At 48.0% G+C, this 18370-nt stretch overlaps 2 protein-coding genes and 1 non-coding gene across 5 annotated transcripts; 1 reads left to right on the forward strand and 2 right to left on the reverse strand.

Moving 5' to 3' along the window:
* Positions 1-166: 166 nt before the first annotated feature.
* Positions 167-8136, reverse strand: C21H17orf58 (chromosome 21 C17orf58 homolog). Of its 3 annotated transcripts, none has more exons than XM_058038742.1 (5): positions 7743-8136; positions 3814-4374; positions 3594-3674; positions 1888-2082; positions 167-1218 (listed from the first exon to the last, which is right to left on the reverse strand). In XM_058038742.1, the coding sequence occupies exons 2-5, from the start codon at positions 4232-4234 to the stop codon at positions 1031-1033; spliced, it is 885 nt and encodes a 294-aa protein (XP_057894725.1). In that variant the 5' UTR covers positions 4235-4374; positions 7743-8136; the 3' UTR covers positions 167-1030. The 3 variants fall into 3 exon arrangements, with proteins under 3 accessions (XP_057894725.1, XP_057894722.1, XP_057894721.1); XM_058038739.1 differs by lacking the exon at positions 7743-8136 and adding an exon at positions 6256-6406 and having other exon boundaries at positions 1888-2079; XM_058038738.1 differs by lacking the exon at positions 7743-8136 and adding an exon at positions 6256-6406.
* On the reverse strand, positions 8082-8154 carry TRNAR-CCG (transfer RNA arginine (anticodon CCG)). Its single transcript has one exon. It is a non-coding gene; the product is annotated as a tRNA-Arg (tRNA).
* A 2752-nt stretch (positions 8155-10906) lies between these two features.
* KPNA2 (karyopherin subunit alpha 2) lies at positions 10907-17356 on the forward strand. Its single transcript, XM_058038736.1, has 10 exons — positions 10907-11007; positions 11113-11250; positions 12477-12565; positions 13364-13632; positions 15068-15162; positions 15273-15536; positions 16169-16402; positions 16484-16666; positions 16777-16926; positions 17033-17356. Exons 1-10 carry the CDS (start codon positions 10939-10941, stop codon positions 17123-17125), a joined length of 1584 nt encoding a protein of 527 aa, XP_057894719.1. The 5' UTR covers positions 10907-10938; the 3' UTR covers positions 17126-17356.
* Positions 17357-18370: the final 1014 nt, after the last annotated feature.

An 18370-nucleotide genomic window follows, 5' to 3' on the forward strand; every position in this document is an offset into this window, starting at 1 on the left:
GTGGCAGCTCACATCATATTGCTGAGTATGTGGGGGTTTAAGCTGTACTCAATTTTTTACATTTCTTAATAGAAATATGTATCAAATCCTCAGCCAACTTGTCACACAAGGAGATGCCTCTGTGCAATATCATTACATAAGATTTTTGGGTCTTCAGAACCTAGGAGACAGTGAAAGCAGAACTTCATGAGCATTTTATTAGTTTCTTTTACAGACTTATTATTTGTGAATACTGACTGGGAACAACAAACATCTCAATTTCAGCACACTAAAGGTAATAAAATATTGTCTTTTTGATTTAAAAAGTAACTTTACTCTTGTGCAAGTACAAGCTTGGCAACATTTCTCCTGGGGAATGGCATTCAGCACAGCTCTGGGACAAAGTGCCCTGGCACACCCAGTGTGTGCAGCCCATGCTCATTTTGCATTCCCTGCACCATCACTTGTAAATGCAACTGGGCATTTGCAGTTCTTGATTTGCTTTCAGTCAGTGTTCATATACTCAAATTATTACACTCTATTCTGTATGCTTTGTGTGAACATCCAGCTCTGCTGGAAGAATGGTGTAATTTTCAGAAATACCATGGACGTGGTTGAGGAGACAAAAATAATACAAATGGTACTCAGTGGTGTTGGCTTCTCTGAAATCAAGTGCATTAGGCAGAACTGTGAAAGCACAGTGAACATCCTGTGTAGATAAAGCTGTGGTATCATCTAATGTGTTCAAGGTGAAGCGTTCAAAGTGCAGTTGTTGCGTACCGAGGACGAAACTGCCAGAATTTTGCATTACAGTTACTACAGATTATTCGGGGCGCACTGCAGCAGGGGAAGCAACAATAACCTGTGGCTCTGCAAGCAGCTGGAGCAAATTCCCGGCCGGTTCACATTCCCTAGAGTGAATTCTGTGCCGAGCCTGGCCGGGGGTGCCTGCCCGAGGCCCCCGGTGTTTGCTGAGGCTCCAGCGGGAGCGCTGCCCTCGGCCGGGGCGCTCTGAGGGCCGATCCCGCCGCTCCCCCGTCCTGACGGAGCCTCAGGGACACCTGGAGCGCGCTGCCCTCACCCTGAGATCCCTTTTCCTGTTGAATCTCCTCACGAAGCCGCTGCCGCTCCCGACCCAGCCGTCCCCGGGGCGCAGCCGCCCCCTCAGGGCCGGGAGCAGCTCCGGGGGCACCTGGCGGCGCTTGTGGTGGATGTGCCCCATGACGATGTAGCGGCTGCCTGCAACACAGGAACGGAACAGACGGCAGCTGAGCCTCAGGGAGCCAGTGGGAGTCACTCCGAGGCACCGGGGGTGCGAACAGACACGAACTTGTGTCTGTGGAAACATTCTGGGCACGGAGCTTCCCCTGCGGCACCCTGAGCTCTGCTGGGACCTAGGAGTGGGGCTGGCATGGAAATGATGATTTACTCTTGGTGGAAATGCTGGCATTTGATAAACTTGCACTCAAAAGATGGATAATGAGGTGGTTGGCTCTCACAGTTAAGGGATAACTATTGTGTGAATATTAAGAAAAGCTTTAGTGATGTATAGTTATGTTAGAGTAGTTTGGATGTCCTCTGTTCTCCCCATAGTTCCCTTTTCCCCTGTATTGTTGCCATCAGACAGCCAGGGCTGTCTAGGACAGGTACAAAGAAGCTGCACAGGTGTCCCTTGCATGGGGCAGCCGGGAATGGAAAAGCTTGGGGGTGCTTAGGGGGTGCAGCAACACCTGAGCTCCAATCCAGTTACAACAAAGCAGTCCGCACTGATAAACTTTGAGTACTTTGAGTAAATACTTTTCTTCCAAATTTTCCCAACAACCCAGGCTAAGCCTATTAAAGTAGGGCAGACTGAGCTTGCAGTGCATGCACAGGAATAGCAGAATGGATTTAGCTGGAATGATTTACCAAGTTTAAAGTCTGGGCATGGTTTGCTGCAGTTCAAAGTATCCACAAGCAGGATGTGAACTCGGAAGAAGGCGGCGTCGGGGGTGACATAGAGGCGGCTCATCCTGTACAGTCCATCAGTGTCCACCAGCAGGGTGACCCACTGCACCCCATGGCCCAGGCTCTCCAGGTTGTAAACAATTCCATTCACTGCTGCTTTAAGGGAGAGGGGGAAAGAGGATCAGATTTTATATCATGGCAGTTTTCAGGGCATGTGTGAAGGCTGTAATTTGAAATGCTGTAAAGGAAGTGTCAGCAGGAATCCCTTGGCTCAGGAGTGGGCAGCAGGAATTGCTTCAAATAATCACATTTGGTGAGGTCATTGCCTGAAGTTTTGCTGCTTTGCAAACCTTGTGCTTTACAGGTTTGAGGTGTTTCTTAGGGAAGAAGCAATGGGTTTAGTACCATTTTCTATCCTGATATATAAAAAGTGGGCAAATTTACCTAACAAAGTAAAATTTTCAAATTTAAAATTTCCCAATGAAGTACAAAGCCAAGCTGGTAATGAAACGCTTTGGCTTTTGAAATAAAAGGCCCTTGTCATACCAAGAGACAGGGGCACAAGTAGGTTGTGTTGGGAGCTCAGACAATCACTTCATGCTGCTCTCCCAGTTTCTGATTCTGGCAAGTGCTGAGCTGGGTGCAGGGCTGGGAAAACAGCTCAGTGTGAGTGGGGCTACTGCACCTGGTGTTACACCTGCCTCTGATTCAGTAATTTATTCTTTTATCTGCACTGTAATATAAATATAATATAAAGAGAGGAAAAGCTTTCTCTGATGGCTGCTGTGGAACCTTGGCTTGTCTGTTGCTCAGACTTTTTCCTACCTGTCCTTTCAATTTAGGAGCAGAGCTGTTTGTTAAGGGCTAACACACACAGAGGTCGGGTTGCTGTGAAGCCCATGTTGGACAGGAATGTGTGAGAGTGGTAAAAACCAAAGCAGGACAACATTTGTAGAAAGCACTTCCTGACTTCTCCATTTAGAGAAAACAGATGTCTCCCAACGTGTTTATGTTCTACAAATGGAAACATCTGTTACCACTGGGCTTGTATTTTCCTTATCTCTTAAAATACTGTGAGAAAAAGTTGGTATCTGTTTCACAACTCTGTAAGCACAAGGCAGGGTTTCAGTCAGAAAATGTTTGTCCTTAAACAAAGTCTACAAAAATACCAGGCTGTTTCCTGCCACCTTTAGTTAAACCAGTGTGAACACAAGGACTAAAGACACTGAATCCTAAGGAACTTCAAGAAGAATCCTCTCTAGAGAGAGGATCACAGCCTTCTTTCTGTTTGGTTCACTATTTTATTTTAATTTCAAACTTCAATCTCCAAAATCAAACTTGCTCTAAATGGGAAGAGATAAATAACCCAGCTGTAGTGGTTAATCTGAGACTATCTAAAACAATTGGTCTTTTCAGTTCCATTGATCAGTCCCAAGGACACTGTTCCTCCAGAGGAAACAGAAAAAAGGGCAGTGCTAGTCCAAGGCAGGGAAATAGTAATGTAAGAATGTTTATGAAGAGCTGTGATGGGTCCTTTTGGAATACTTGGTAATTATTGAACATACTTACTGTATCTAATCACAGTATTTTTAAAGTGGAAGTGCAGTATCAGTGACAAGTGGACAGAAGGTGCTCTGTCCCTGGGGGTTGAGGGGGACAGCACCTACCGAACTCGCTGGCACAGAAAGCCTCCCCTTCATCCCGCTCCTTCCTGCACTCGCTCTGACACAGCTTCTCCTTGTCACCGTCTGCAAGAGGAGCACAGCCTGAGGGACAGCCAGGGCCCTTGGGGGATCTGTCCCTGCACTGTGCCCCAGCTTTGGGCAGCTCTGGGCAGCCTGTCCCACTGTGGGCAGCCTGTTCCACTCCCAGCAGCCCGTCCCTCACCTGTCCCCAGCTCGCCCCGGTGCCTCGGGCTGGGCTCCCAGCGGTTCGTGACCCACGAGGCCTTGAGGATCCTGCCGGACGGGTCGGGCTCTTTGTAGGCCATTCCCTTCCCCGCTCGGTTGAAGTGGTGCAGCGTGTCAGGATCGTTGGGCTCCCCCATTCCAAAGTCCGGGAAAGGATGTGTTTCCAGCAGGGCCTTAGGGCGGGGAGGGGCTCGCAGGGCCCCCAGGCTGTTGGCAGCCCCGGCCCGCCGCCGCTCCGGGTGCGGCCTGTTGGCCTGGCCGGGAGCAGCCCCCGGGGCCCGGAGCCCTCCGAGCTGCCCCAGGTGCTTCCTCGGCCCTGTGCTGTTCTCCAGGGAAGGCTCCGCGCGTTTCCTCTTGTCGGGGGCCAGGGAGGGGATGCCCGGGGGCCCGGGGGGCATTCCCGGGAGCCGCCCTTCCCTGGCATTCCCGCTGGCACTGCCCGTGCCCCGCGCTGGCTCCTTCACCCGAACCTCAGCTGCGGCACTGAAAACATCTTTGCTCAGAGCCTGGCCGGGCTTCTCAGCATAGAGCAGGGATCCTACGGGCAAAAAAAGAGAGGGAAAATCAGTGTTTTAAATCTTTTATTTCAAATGTTTCAGAATGAGAAGATTTGAGGCTCTAATCCAGAAGTGAGGCCTTCAACAATAAGATATAAAACTAATAAATAGCTCAATAGATGAAGCACAGTAGAGCTCCTCGTTCCTCTACTCAGATATTGAAGGTCCAGTACAGGGAATGCAGCTGTGTGAGCAAAACAGGAGATTTGCATTTTTACTTTATTATTGTTGCAAATTAAAAACAAACCCTTTTCTCAAACCCCTGAATCTCCAGGGAGCATCTGAGGAAACAAGGTTCACGTTGCCATTTGGGATGCTTGTTTAAGAGACCATGACAGCAGAACTCTTTGGTTTTCCCATCCATGGGATGCCTGTTGACAATGTCATCCAGACTCTTCAGCAGCTTTGGATGCTACTGGAAAGGTTTTTTATACACAGTTTTGGATCTCTGACTCGAGCACATAGTAGCAGTGATTAAGCTAGTGCTGCTAGTAACAATTATTTCACAGCTTTGCTTAATTTGAGAGGACATTTGAGAAAGAGAGGAAGTGTCTGGAAATCCAGGGAAAAAATAACCTAATGGCACTGTTCACACAAGCTGGGCAATTACCCACACTTTCATTTATACCTTCACCTTGATCCTTTGAACCTCACAAAGAAAAACAAGCAAAATGTTTAGCCAGGCAGGAGAGAAATTTCCCCTGGCAGTCTATTTCCCTTAGACCTTCCCTGCAGGCTTGGAGCGAGCCAGCAGAGTTTTCACACAGCTCACCCACACACAGCCTCTGTCTGGTGCTCACGGCCGTGGTTATCCTGTGTAGGAGGCTGATCCCAGCTCCTTGTGTGAAAAGAGAGATTTGACATACACAGATGAACAACGTCCTGGTTTATCTCCTGTAACTGACTCAACTGCTGACCTTGCCACTTCTCCCCCTGTGTGCTCTCACCAGCTGCTGTCATGGGAAAGATTCCCTGATATTTGGGCTGGCCACACGTAAAGTCTAAAGAATGTCCATGGAGAGAGGGGTGGAAGAAGTCCAAGCTGCCAAAAGCAGCAGGCAAGGGGGGTTTGGAGATGGTTCAGTGTGAAGCTGTGCCCTCTGAACAGGTGCCTCAGACTTGGGTGTGTAAATAAAACTCTTCTACCACTTTATCACGCCTTCTCAGTCACAGATTGTATCAAGAAATAGTTCATTTTTCTCTACTCAGTCTGTTCAGGACCTTGAGATTCCTCATCCTCTAACAACATATTCCTGTCTAGTTATTGCAACCTAAGAAATACGACTGCAATATAACTAAATCTCAGTAGAACAGATGTAAATGCTATTTCTGTTCTGTCAGTGAGGCACTAAAACCCAAATAAATCCATTCAGGACAGCTTGCTGCAGGCACACAGGGCACACTGAACATGTTAAAGCCAGTCAGACACCTGGAGTTACAGGTGAAGGGGACTAAAAGAGAAAGGTCACATACAAATTATAAAAATCCCAGATGCAGAAGCAAATCCAGCTTCACCTGATACAAATTATAAAAATCCCAGATGCAGAAGCAAATCCAGCTTCACCTGATACAAATTATAAAAATCCCAGATGCAGAAGCAAATCCAACTTCACCTGCCAGTGGTGGCTGGCGGGACAGAGGAGCACCAGCTCCCTGCCTGCTTCTGCCAGGTGCTCTTAATTCTTCCCAATGCTTGCAAATTAAATATTGCAATCTACATTCCCATCCCACAAACACGTTGAAATGTTTCTTTCTCGAGCCCTTACTTGCTGCAGAGGCTGCAGGCTGGGGGCTGCCGTGTTTGTAGGAATGTCCTCAGCCTCAGACGTCCCCCAGCCCCACTGCAGAGGTAACAGACTTACCAGAAGATGATCTAATGGCAAAGCAGAGGAGCCAGAACACTTGGGTTGTCATTTTGAAGTAAAGTTTTTCCAGACTCAAAATGAGCTGGAGCCTTTTATGCCCTTCCCCCGATCCATGCTAATGAGAGGCAGCCTGAGGGGAAACGGGAATCACTGGCTGGACAACCCACTGGAGCAGGACCAAGCTGCTGCCTCCACCAGCCCTGCCTGGAGGAATGTGCTCCTTCCCAAGGGGAGCAACCCCCCGGCTGCAGCACCTGTGTCCTGGGAATAGCACACCCACACGGGGTTCTGCAGCACATTTTTATTTTGGGGAGAGTCTTGCGCTCCTCTGGCACTCTGTAAGGAAAAGCCATAGGGAACAAGGCTGGCTATGGAGAGCTGTGCTCTGGAGAGAACTGGGAGGTGCTGGAATACACCAGAGCCCTGGCACACAGGGTCTGGAAGGGATGTGCATGACAATGGAACATATCTGGGGATTTCTGGCCACCTCCAGTGATACAGCTGCTAATCTCCTCTTTTACTTTCAGGAACCGGTTTCTGTGATTCTTTTCAGGCTGAAAAATGCAGTAGTGAGTGCCTAGTCCAAGGGAAAGCTCTGCTGATCCCACACAGCTTTATTTTTAAATCTCTCTTTGCCATCATGAAGAACTCTGCAAATTTTCACACACCAAGCCAACCCTGATTTGGATTACTGAGTTAAGAAGGCTTATTTCTAAGTGACCTTATTGCTACACAAGATTTCCATTGTGACAGTTTAACTCACCAGCTGCTGCCGGGTGCTGTGGAAGGTGCTCATGACTTTAGAGGCAATCAACAATTTAAAACTCCATAAAGGCACTGAAAGGCTCCTGAAACCCACCCTTGACAGAAAATGTAACCCTCAGCAATGTCTGTGGCATGGGATTCAGTGTTGCTTAGTTTAAGCAGTTTGTTTTGTCCTGCCTTAATTAAGCATTTCAATAGGATTCCCAAAAGCTCAGGGCTTTGTCTCCAGCAGCCATGGGTGAAGATAAAGAAAATTCACCAGAATAGTGTGGAAAATAAATGACATTTCACCACATCTATTACTCAAGAAGTTACATTTCTACTGCAGCACTTACTCATGCTTGTTTTCCTCTGTTATTTGAAACATTTTTAATTCCAGAACTATCCCAAGATAGCTCTTACAGGAATAGGAATGTAAACCGAGCATGAGGAAGAGGAGGGCTCCTCCATTGCTTTGGTGAGCAGCAGGTACCTGCAGCTGGGAGAGGGAGATGGATGGTGATGGATGGATGGATGGATGGATGGATGGATGGATGGATGGATGGATGGATGGATGGATGGATGGATGGATGGATGGATGGATGGATGGATGGATGGATGGATATACAAACACATGAACATCCCACAGACCTGTATGCCAAGGATTTTTCTGTTGAATTAGCTGGTGGTGCAATTCCATCCTCATTCATGTGTCTGCACTGTTTCCCCAGACTCTTTACCTGGGCAGGACCTCCATTAAGAGTAGAGTAAATATGCTTGGAGCACTCCAGCATTGCAACAGGGATGCTCAGGCAGGAGAGATTAAAAGCTTTCCCAGGGGCGATGGGGGACCAAAACAGGGACCAAAAGCGCCGTGGCACCTGCGGGCGCTGCTGTTCCCCGGCTGCAGCTGCGACGGAGCCCTGAGAAGAGAGCGGGACGCACTCGCACGATCCCCGCGGCTCCAGGCAGCACTCGGCGCCCGGGAAGAGCGGGGGCTCGGGGCAGCTGCGGGTAAAAGAGTCGGGGATCCCGAGCACGGGGCGGCCCCGCGGCCGCGCCACAAAACAGACAGGGCACGACCCAGATGGGACTCGAACCCACAATCCCCAGCTCCGGAGGCTGATGCCTTATCCATTAGGCCACTGGGTCACCCAGCGCTGTCTGCGCGCGCCGCCTAGTAAGAGCTCCGCCCGGCCCGCCCTGGCTCCGCCTCCCCACGGGCCGTCACGTTCTCCCCGCTGGCGGCGGGCTGGCCCCGCCCCACCCTCCTCGCACACCATTGGCCGCGGGGCCCACAAGCCCCGCCCCCCGCGGCCGCGCCCGCGCCTCAGAGCGGTTCCCGCCCTCACTGTCAGCCCCGCCCGGCCACTGCCGCCCTCCTGTCCCGCCTCTTTAAACTTACCCTCACGGGCCCGGTCCGGTCTCCTGTGCTGCGGCCGGTAACGCCATCCAGTCCCGGTGGCTCCACACTCGGCCTTCTCGGGGACCCCCCCCTGCCCCCTCAGGGCTCTGTGACCCCTCACGGCCCTTTTGCCCGCCTCACACACGGCTTCTGCTGCCCCACAGCCTCACCCGCAGCTTGGCCGCTGTCCTGCCCCAACTGCCCAGTCTCCCTCCACCTCTCTGTCGCTTCGGAGCTGTCCCCTCCCTCACAGCCCTCACCGCTTGCAGCACGTCGCACACACCCCCTCGGGCGTCCCAGGCACTGCCAGGCCTCTCCCTGCCCTCATCACCCATCCCTGTGCCCAGATTTCACTGCTCCACACCGTGCACTGCCAGCGATTCATGACCCAATGGAATTTCTTCGAGCCAGCCTTCCAGTCCTTCAGGAAAGCAGGTGTTTAACCTCCATTTCTGCTTTTGAACTGCCTTTATTTTTTCTTTGTCAAACTACTCTTGTTTAATATCTCCATTTGTTAGCAATGTGCTTTCTCTGTTCTTGTTTTAGTGGGTGTTTTTTACAAAGCTCAGCACTGAAAGGCCCAAACGCGGCGATATGAGATGTCACTGGTAATTCCTCCTCCTCAACAAACATCCTCTGCGCTTGCGCCTACAGATGGGCATAAATGGTTTAATGTGATGGTTTAGCACACAGACATATCGATGTGCATAACTGACGCTTCTCTGTTGTAGGTTGTAGGTGTCTCGAAATGTCAGAGTTGCTGTCAGGGTTGTGTTTTCCCTACAGTTCTTTGGTTTGAGTATCTCCTGTGAAAATCAGTGTTCTTTTGTAGTCCATCCCTCATGAGCAGGCCAAACCCATCAGAAACAATCTCATCCATTTTCAGGCTATGCCACAGGGGCAGGAATCCTTTTGTTATTCCGTATGATTTGGTTTCCATCTGCCCTGATGGCTGCAGAACTGCTTTCAACTGCAATCTCCTATGCCCTTTTCATTGCATTTCTGTGCACCACATTTCTAGGAGACAATAAGTGAGGCATGGAGCCATGGAATCACAAAATGGTTTGGGTTTGTTGGGACCCTAAAGCTGATCCAGTTCCAGCCCCTGGCATGGGCAGAGACAACCTCCACTACCCCAGGTTGCTTGGAGCCCCATCCAGCCTGACCTTCGACACTTCCAGGGATGGGGCAGCCACAGCTTCTCTGGGAACCTGTGCCAGGGCCACACCACCCTTATAGGAAAGAATTTTTTCCCGATATCCCATCTAAACCCACTTTCTTTCGATTTGAAGCCGTTCCCCTCGTCCTGTCACTACACGCCCTTTTCGCGGGGGAAGCGTGCGGTGCCGCGCTGGTTGCTGAGGCAGAATCTGCGCTCTGCGTGAGGGAATGGGTGCTTCTGCCCCAAACCGCTCAGAGCGAGACCCCTCCGGGGACGCAATTCCCTCACTCCGACCCCCCGCTCCCGTCCCGGAATATCACCGAGCCCGGCCCCACAGCGCACTACAGCTCCCGGCGTGCCCCGCGCAGGTAGCGCCAGCAAGCCTGTGTGGGGCGGCGCGGGGCACGCCGGGAGCTGTAGTACCGGAGCTTGTCCATACGTCACGTCCGACCGGCGCTTCCGGGAGGGCATTCCCCGTCATCGCGAGCCGGGCTGCTTTCAAACCGGCCAATCAGAACCTTGCTTTGGCTCGAACTGGCCAATGGCAGGGCGCGGCCGCGGGAAATTTAAATGCCGCGTGGGCCGGCCGTGGGCAGTGGCAGCGTGCGGCAGCAGCGGAGCGACCGGCGGCGGCTCCGGTCGAGGTGCGGGGCCGGGGCGGCGGGGACGCGGGGCCTGCGCTGCCCTTTTGGAAAAAGCCGTGCTCTGCCTGCAATCCTGCCGGGGCCTCTCTCGGGAGCCTCCTGCTTCTCCGCGGTCTGCACTGCGGCTGGCAGGGCTGGTGTATCCCAGCGCGGGTTGGCGCTCCGCCGGGGCTGTGGCCGAAGCGAAGCCGGTTCTTATACTGGGGGTGGCCGAGGTGCAGGGGTTTTCTTCGTTACCCGTGTAGCCGTTGTTATGTGCTGCTGGCTGCACCCGCTCTGCAAACGTTCCTCTGGATCCTTCCCATTGCGAGAGCTCGCTGTTCTCGTCCAAAAAGGTCGGGGTGGGGCTGGGTGGGATCCTGTGCAGCACAGGTATGTGATAGTGAAAATAGTATTTAATAGCATGGGTGTGTTGTCTGTGGAAAGGAAAATCTATGTTGCTCCTGAAAATAATAACTAATAGTATTTGGTTTAAAGTTTCTTAAAATCGCGTGACTGTGTCTTCTGCTTTTGTGTTGATGCTAGAGCTTGTTTGTAACATCTGGCTCTTTAAAGAGACAGCGGTTCATCAAGTCACATGTTGTTATAGTATTAATATAATCAAGTGCCTCTTATTCTAGAGTATGGATCCAATTTTTAAAATTTAACTTTTGTGGAGTAATCTTGCCTTTACTCTGTTTTCAGGCTTGTTTTTATCTGTCCCGCTCGAAACTCTAAAAAGCAAGATGTCTACTAATGAGAATACACCATCGGCTCGATTGAATAGATTCAAGAACAAAGGAAAGGACAGCACAGTGAGTACTCTGGTGCAATTAGTACTTTATCCAGCCGTTGTCTCTTTAAATCTAAGTTTCTAAGTTTTGAAAGCCAAGAACTTACTCTGAGTGTTTTTCCTGCAGGAAATGAGAAGGAGGCGAATCGAAGTCAATGTGGAGCTGAGGAAAGCTAAGAAAGATGATCAGATGCTTAAAAGAAGAAATGTGAGCACTTTACCAGACGATGCTACTTCTCCCCTTCAGGAAAACAAAGGCAACCAGGTAAGTGGGTCCTCAGAACACTTGGAGGGTGTTACCCTCTAAGGTCCTGCAGCCAGGCCAGCATGAGCCCTTCTCCAGGGCAGGACAGCACTGCTACCATCTGCATTGTCAGCTCAGGCCTGTGTTATCACCTCTAATGGACAGCACTCTTACACACAACTGGGCATGCCTTAAGATTTAGCCTTCATATTTTTCAGATTCTGTAGTGTGTAACTCTGAGCTTCATATTACAGAATCACAGAATAATGGGGCTGGGGGAGACCTCTAAGATCATCGAGTCCAACCTATGCCCTAACATACCTCAACTAAACTATAGCACCAAGTGCCATGTCCAGTCTTTTTTTAAACACATCCAGAGATGGTGATTCTACCACCTCCCTGGGAAGAGCATTCCAGTATTTTATTATTCTTTTGGTGAAAAATTTTTTCCTAATATCCAACCTATACCTTCCCTGAGGTATCTTGAGACTGTGTCCTCTGGTTCTGTCTGTGCTGCCCGGTGGAAGAGGCCCCATCTGTCTACAGCCTCCCTTCAGGAAGTTATAGAGAGCAATAAGGGCACCTCTGAGCCTCCTCAAAGGGGAGGCTTAAGTGTTAGCAAGTTCTCTTCACAGGGTAGGCAGACAAAACAATCCTTTTCCAGCTTGGTCAAGGACAACTATTTCAACCTCCAGGCCCAAAAAGTATAAACAATGGTGAATTGATGAGAGAAGAATAAAGAGGATGGAACATCATAACCTAAAGCTATAACTGGACAATTAACTCCAATATGCAAATGAACCAAAACTTAAAAAAGTGTCAGACCTTGTTACCATTTGTGGTTGTGACCATGGTCCATTTTGTGACCATTTTGGTTCATCTTTGATGTAGTCCTGGCCAGGCTCTTGTACTGCCCAAGGTGTATCCATTGAGGCCTTTTAATAAATACCTACTTTATTCTTTAACTCTGTCTGGCCTCTCTTCCATGTTAGTCTTCTCAAAGCATCACTGGCTGCAGCTACATTTTAAGCCTAGCATGACTGGTATGAAGCACTTGGTTAAAAAAGCTTTCAGCAGTTCAGGTAACTGCAGATGCAGCTGTAGCTGCTGAGGTTTTAGAATACCTCATGGTACTAAGGGCAGTGGCTGTAAATTGGGGCCTTTTCATGGAATTGTGTAAGAGCTCTCTGTGGTCAGGAATGCCCAACAGGCCCAGTGAAGCACTCGTGTTGTGTTTTCTTATACAGGTTTTGGCACACTGGTCAGTGGAAGAAATAGTCAAAGGAGTTAATAGTAATAACATGGAGCTTCAGCTACAGGCTACTCAAGCTGCCAGGTAAGCACTTCAGAGGAAACCAGCTCAGCTGTGCAAGCCAGTAACTAGATAAGGTGAGAGAATTGACTTATAAGCCTAAGTGGCTGCTTATGTCTTTCTTATCAGGCAGTGTTTCAATAAACACCATCTCATATACCATGTTGAGGTACCCATAACTTAGGCATAGTTTTATTCAAACCATGTGGCTTTTGAATATTTAAAGTGCCTGAATATTTTAGTAGGAAGAAGTAATTTGCTCTAGTGGTGGCAAATTTAATAGCAGTCACCTTAGATTTGAAGGAGTAATTATAGTAAACCCTTTATTATAGCAAAGTAGGGCACCTTTAAACTGTGTTAACACTCGAGTCTGATATGTAGGAGTGTGGCAATCCACCTTAGAATAATGTGAACAGTAAGATGACTGGGGTTTGAAGTCTGCTGAGTTTGTTTCTTCTTCCCAATCTAAAAGATCCTTTAATAGGCTTGCATATTGCTGCAGTGCTGCTTCTGGCAGTCACTGAGCTCTCTGCTGAGAAGCCTCCAGCAGTTCAGATGTGTAATGACTCCTGCAAGTCTGTTTTACTTCAGAGGCTGAACAGAACCTCTCCCATAGTGAAGACATGCCAAACCCAGCATTAGCAGAGGCCTAGGAAGGCAGTGTTGAGCTTGTCTGCATTTCTCTTTCATGCTGTGTTGTGTTGCCTTCTCTGCATGTTAAGGCAATGCTAAACTTTTTACCTATGGTGCTTTTAAGACTTTAATTTGTTGTTCAGATGTCTGCAGGCAAAAATAATGCTTCCTGTTTGCCTTCCTCCTTAGGAAACTCCTCTCAAGAGAGAAGCAACCCCCAATAGACAACATCATTCGGGCTGGTTTGATTCCCAAGTTCGTCTCGTTCCTAGGCAGAGCAGACTGCAGCCCCATCCAGTTTGAATCTGCCTGGGCACTCACCAACATCGCCTCTGGCACATCAGAGCAAACCAGGGCAGTGGTGGATGGAGGGGCAATCCCAGCCTTCATTTCCCTGCTGGCCTCTCCACACACTCACATCAGTGAGCAGGCTGTGTGGGCCTTGGGGAATATTGCAGGTATGTCCCTGTGCTGCACAGCTCTCATTATCCTCCTGACAGGAGGTTCTAGTCAGGTGGGGCTGGGCTCTTTCTCCAGGCAGCACTGACAGAACCAGAGGACACAGTCTCAAGCTGCACCAAGGGAAATATAGGTTGGCTGTTAGGAAAAAGTTTTTACAGAAAGTTCTGGAATGGTCTGCCTGGAGAGGTGGTGGAGTCACCATCCCTGAATGTGTTTTAAAAAAGACTGAATATGGCACTGGGTGCCATGGTTTTGTTGAGGTATTAGGACACGGGCTGGACTTGACCTTTAAGGTCTCTTCCCACCTGGTGATTCTGTGAATTCTGGAATTCAGACCTGTCCCCTTGTCTGAGGTGGGAGGGCATCACTGACATCACTCTTGCTGTGCCATGCCCTGTGCTGAGCTGCTTGGGAGCTCTGCCCTAGTGGTTTTCCAGTCATGACATGCCCTGCATTGCAGAGCAAGCTGCAGGAAACTTTGTCTTCAGAGCTCATGCAATGCCTGGCCCAGCCTGTGGGCTGTATTGTGGGCACTGCTTCCAGATTTCAGCTTTGATGGATCTCTAATCGTGCTACAACACAAACCTTTTTCAGACATCACAGTGTTTTTGTGACTCAGCAATGAGCTCTGTTCTGTGTGTTGACTAAAAGGGGGAAGGCAGGAAGCAGTGACTCAAATAATTCTGTATGTGATGGCCAATATTTCTTGCTTGCTAATAAGTATTGGTCCACTGAAGTTTCTCATGCTTCCCTCCGGATTACTTGATCAGCCAGTGTTGGACCCAGTCTTTAAAAATTGGTCAAAATAAATAATATAATTAAACATTGTACCTGCTGTATTATGGTGTCCAGTGGCTGAGCCCTAGAGAACAGTGAATCTTCACACAGAGAATGTTATCTTGTTTAAAAGCCTTGTTTGATTGGGGTTTTCTTAATGTTTGTCCTTAGACTTTTAAAATCAATTATAAGGTATTTATTATACCCTGCAATTGAATTCTCAGTCAAACTCTGACATGCCATCAGCCTTATTCTGTAGTGCCCAGTCATTCAGCTGATGATTATACTGCATTTCAAGTCCCATATTGTGGGAATAGCTCTGTTCTAGTGTAGGGCTTGGATTTGTCTCCAAAGAAACATGCAAGACCGTGCATGGTTATGAACTATAGAGCTTTAGGAAAAGCTGCACAGAAAACACTCTGCATTACATTACCTCTTCTTCTAACACAAAAGGTGAAGCTCAGGGGCTTGATTGAACATGCTTGTCATGTGACTGAACCATGGCACTAGTCCTTCTGTCCTCTCATTCCTTCTGATTTTATCCAGCCTTTCTTAAGGACTAGAACAATTAATCCTCTAACACACAGTGGTTCTGTGTACACATATTCCTTTTTTCCTGGTCTTCATCTGGCTTTTTTTCTTGTTTCTTTGCAGGAGATGGTTCTGCCTACAGAGACCTGGTTATTAAATATGGTGCAATCGAGCCTCTGCTGAGTCTCCTCGCTGTTCCTGACCTCTCTTCCCTGGCTGTAAGTGTGCAGAGTGATTCAAGTTACAATTACTGAGTAGAGCCTAGCTGAATTATTGCTAACCATTTATTCTTTGTTATTAACCATTACTCTTTGATTAACCATTGCAGTCTGGGTATCTGCGCAATGTTACGTGGACCCTCTCGAACCTGTGTCGCAACAAGAACCCCGCCCCTCCCATCGAAGCCATCCAGCAGATCCTCCCCACCCTTGTGCGCCTCCTGCACCACGATGACCCCGAGGTGTTGGCAGACACATGCTGGGCAATTTCCTACCTCACAGACGGTTCCAATGACAGGATAGAAGTTGTTGTGAAAACTGGATTGGTGCCCCAACTTGTGAGACTCCTGGGATGTAGTGACCTGCCAATAATGGTAAGGGATTGGATATGCAGCTGTTGTGCAGCTCTAGCCGTGATTCAAATCAAGCAAGTGAAGGACAGTAGTGTCCATTGAACTGAATTGCTCCTTTCATACATGAGTCAGGTGCCTGTTCTAATTTTTGTCAAGTGAGACATCAGTTTCTCTCCTGCCTGGGTGCTGTCCTGCATGAGACAGTCATCAGCAGCAGCAGCCTATCAAGCTGCTTTATTTAATCATTGAATTTACTTCACAGGCCAGCACAGCAGTCAACATTCACTAAGCTTGCCTTTCAATTGCTGTTTCAGATCCAAATTCTAGGGACAGTGTTCACAAGTGTGCTCTGTACACACTATAATTAGAGCATAATGAAACTGCATTAGTATTTAGCAGGTAGTTTCCCTAAGCTCTGTCATGGGTGGTTGTTTGCAGCCTGACCTTGGGAGGTGTGCAGTCTGTGCATGCAGACAGACGTGAGTGTCTGCCTGTGGAATGCTAACAAGAAGCACAAACCCCACTTGTACATGGCAGGTCATGCTGTTAACTGGGAAGGTTAGAGTGGGTGGCCATCAAGTATAGCTATGTTTGCTATAATCTAATCTGGTTTTGAACAATTTTCCTAAGTATTCCATTTGTCTTTGTTTCAGACTCCTTCACTAAGAGCCATAGGAAATATTGTCACTGGTACTGATGAGCAGACACAGGTTGTTATTGACTCAGGAGCTCTGGCTGTCTTTCCAAGTCTCCTTTCCCATCACAAAAACAACATTCAGAAAGAAGCAGCCTGGACAATGTCCAACATCACTGCTGGGCGTCAGGATCAGATCCAACGAGTTGTAGACCACGGTCTCGTGCCTTATCTCATTGCTATTCTGAGGAAGGTAAACAAAGCCTATATTTACAATGTTGAGCCTTTTCCTATTGCTTCTCTCTGTTCAAACACTCTGCTTTTACCTTCACAGGGGGATTTCAAGTCTCAGAAGGAAGCTGTGTGGGCTGTGACGAACTACACAAGTGGTGGAACAATTGACCAGATAGTGTACCTTGTTCAGGCTGGTGTTCTTGAACCCCTGCTGAATCTTCTCTCAACTAAAGACAGCAAAACTGTGCTCGTTATCCTGGATGCAGTTTCCAACATCTTCTTGGTATGTGGGTGCAGTTATACTTGATTACTGTCCATGTTGTTGCTAATGGCTCTCCAGTAGCTGCTGCTGTGTATCTTTCCAGAGGTAATTCCACACTTTTCCTGTTGCAGGCTGCTGAGAAGATTAATGAGACTGAAAAGCTTTGCCTCATGATTGAGGAGTGTGGGGGTCTAGACAGAATTGAAGCTCTCCAGTCCCATGAAAACGAACAAGTGTACAGAGCCTCATCCTCCATCATTGAGAAATACTTTTCAGCAGAAGTAAGTGGCTTCAGGGGTCTCTTTCACTTTTATTTTCTATTCCAGCACTGACTACTAGATTCAAATGCCACTGCTATTCCAACCTTCTTCTTTTCTTTCCTTCTAGGAAGAGGAAGACCAAAATGTTGTACCAGACTCTACTGCTGACAGCTACACTTTCCAAATCCAGGACAGTACCCCAAATTCTTTTAACTTCTAGGTCTTGCATATACTGCAGCCACCTACAAGTGGTTTAGCACACAAATGACTGCCACCTCTTTGTCTTAATAGTTCCTCTTGCCTTTACTGGTTTTTCTGTGTTCTGTAGCACTTTGTCCAACTGAAACATACTTGAACAGTTCCAACTCTATATGTATTTGTGAATTTTTAAATGTAAACCTCATTCTTTGAGATGTACTTGTAAATACTTCATGTTTCTGTCCTTGTCTGGGAAAAGAGAGCATGTGAGCAATTCAGGCCTCTCACAAAGCATTGAGCCACTGCTCTGCAGGCCTCCCCACAGCCTCTTACCTTCTACACTACCTGTTGCAGTGATAAATACACTGAACAGGCTTTTAAGGAAGACTTACTTGAACTTCAATAAAGTGTTGTCAGTACATCAAATTAAATTGTGTCAAAATTGAACTTGCTCTCTTAAAAGCTGACTGATGGGATAAGGAAAATTTAGACAAAAGTAGTTAATGACATGAAGGTAGGTGCAAAACCATGAAAGATTCATTGCTGAAGATGGTCAATTTAAAGCAGCTTGGTCACCCCAAGCTCTGATTTCTGCATGCAGCAGCCTTCTATTACAGGACCAAGGAACTGCTGCTTCTCTCCAGGAACTTCCTATAGAAATCTGATTCATCTTGCCCTGTGTGTGCATAGCTGAGCTAAGCTACCTTCAGCTTCTTGGAGAAATATTTAAAGACTAGTAGTGCTATTTAACTGTAAGTAGTGGTTTGGAGGAGAGGTAAGTACAGCAGTTAACCTGTTCCATACATGTTCAGGTACCCTTTTGATAGAGCAGAGGAAATGCTTTGAAGCAGTTGCCTGCCCCTGAGAGCAAAAATGAAGGCTTTGTCTTGGAATCAGCTGTCCCTTTATTTCTAAAGTCATTACTTACAGGAACCTATTTTGTCCCTCAAACGGGTTGTGCAGGATGGAGTTTGCAGGGGGAAGAGTATTGCATGGAAGAAGAGCTGTAGTTCTGTTTTCCATCTTTTTTGGAAAACCTTGGATTGAGCTATTTAACTTAAACCTCCCAGGAGTCAAATGTGCTGGAATAACTACATTGTCTCAGCTTACTGAGTGTCTCCAGCTCCAATGATGCTGTAGGAAAGGTCAGAGTTCAGGGCTAGATGTTTAATAAACATGATCTAATTGGACCACAGTGTGTTACTTTTTATTAATAAAAGTAGGGGAGGAAATTCTGATATGTAGGCAATTCTCCCAGAGTTCTCAT

The sequence above is a fragment of the Melospiza georgiana genome, chromosome 21, assembly GCF_028018845.1.
Source record: "Melospiza georgiana isolate bMelGeo1 chromosome 21, bMelGeo1.pri, whole genome shotgun sequence".
NCBI lineage: Eukaryota > Metazoa > Chordata > Aves > Passeriformes > Passerellidae > Melospiza > Melospiza georgiana.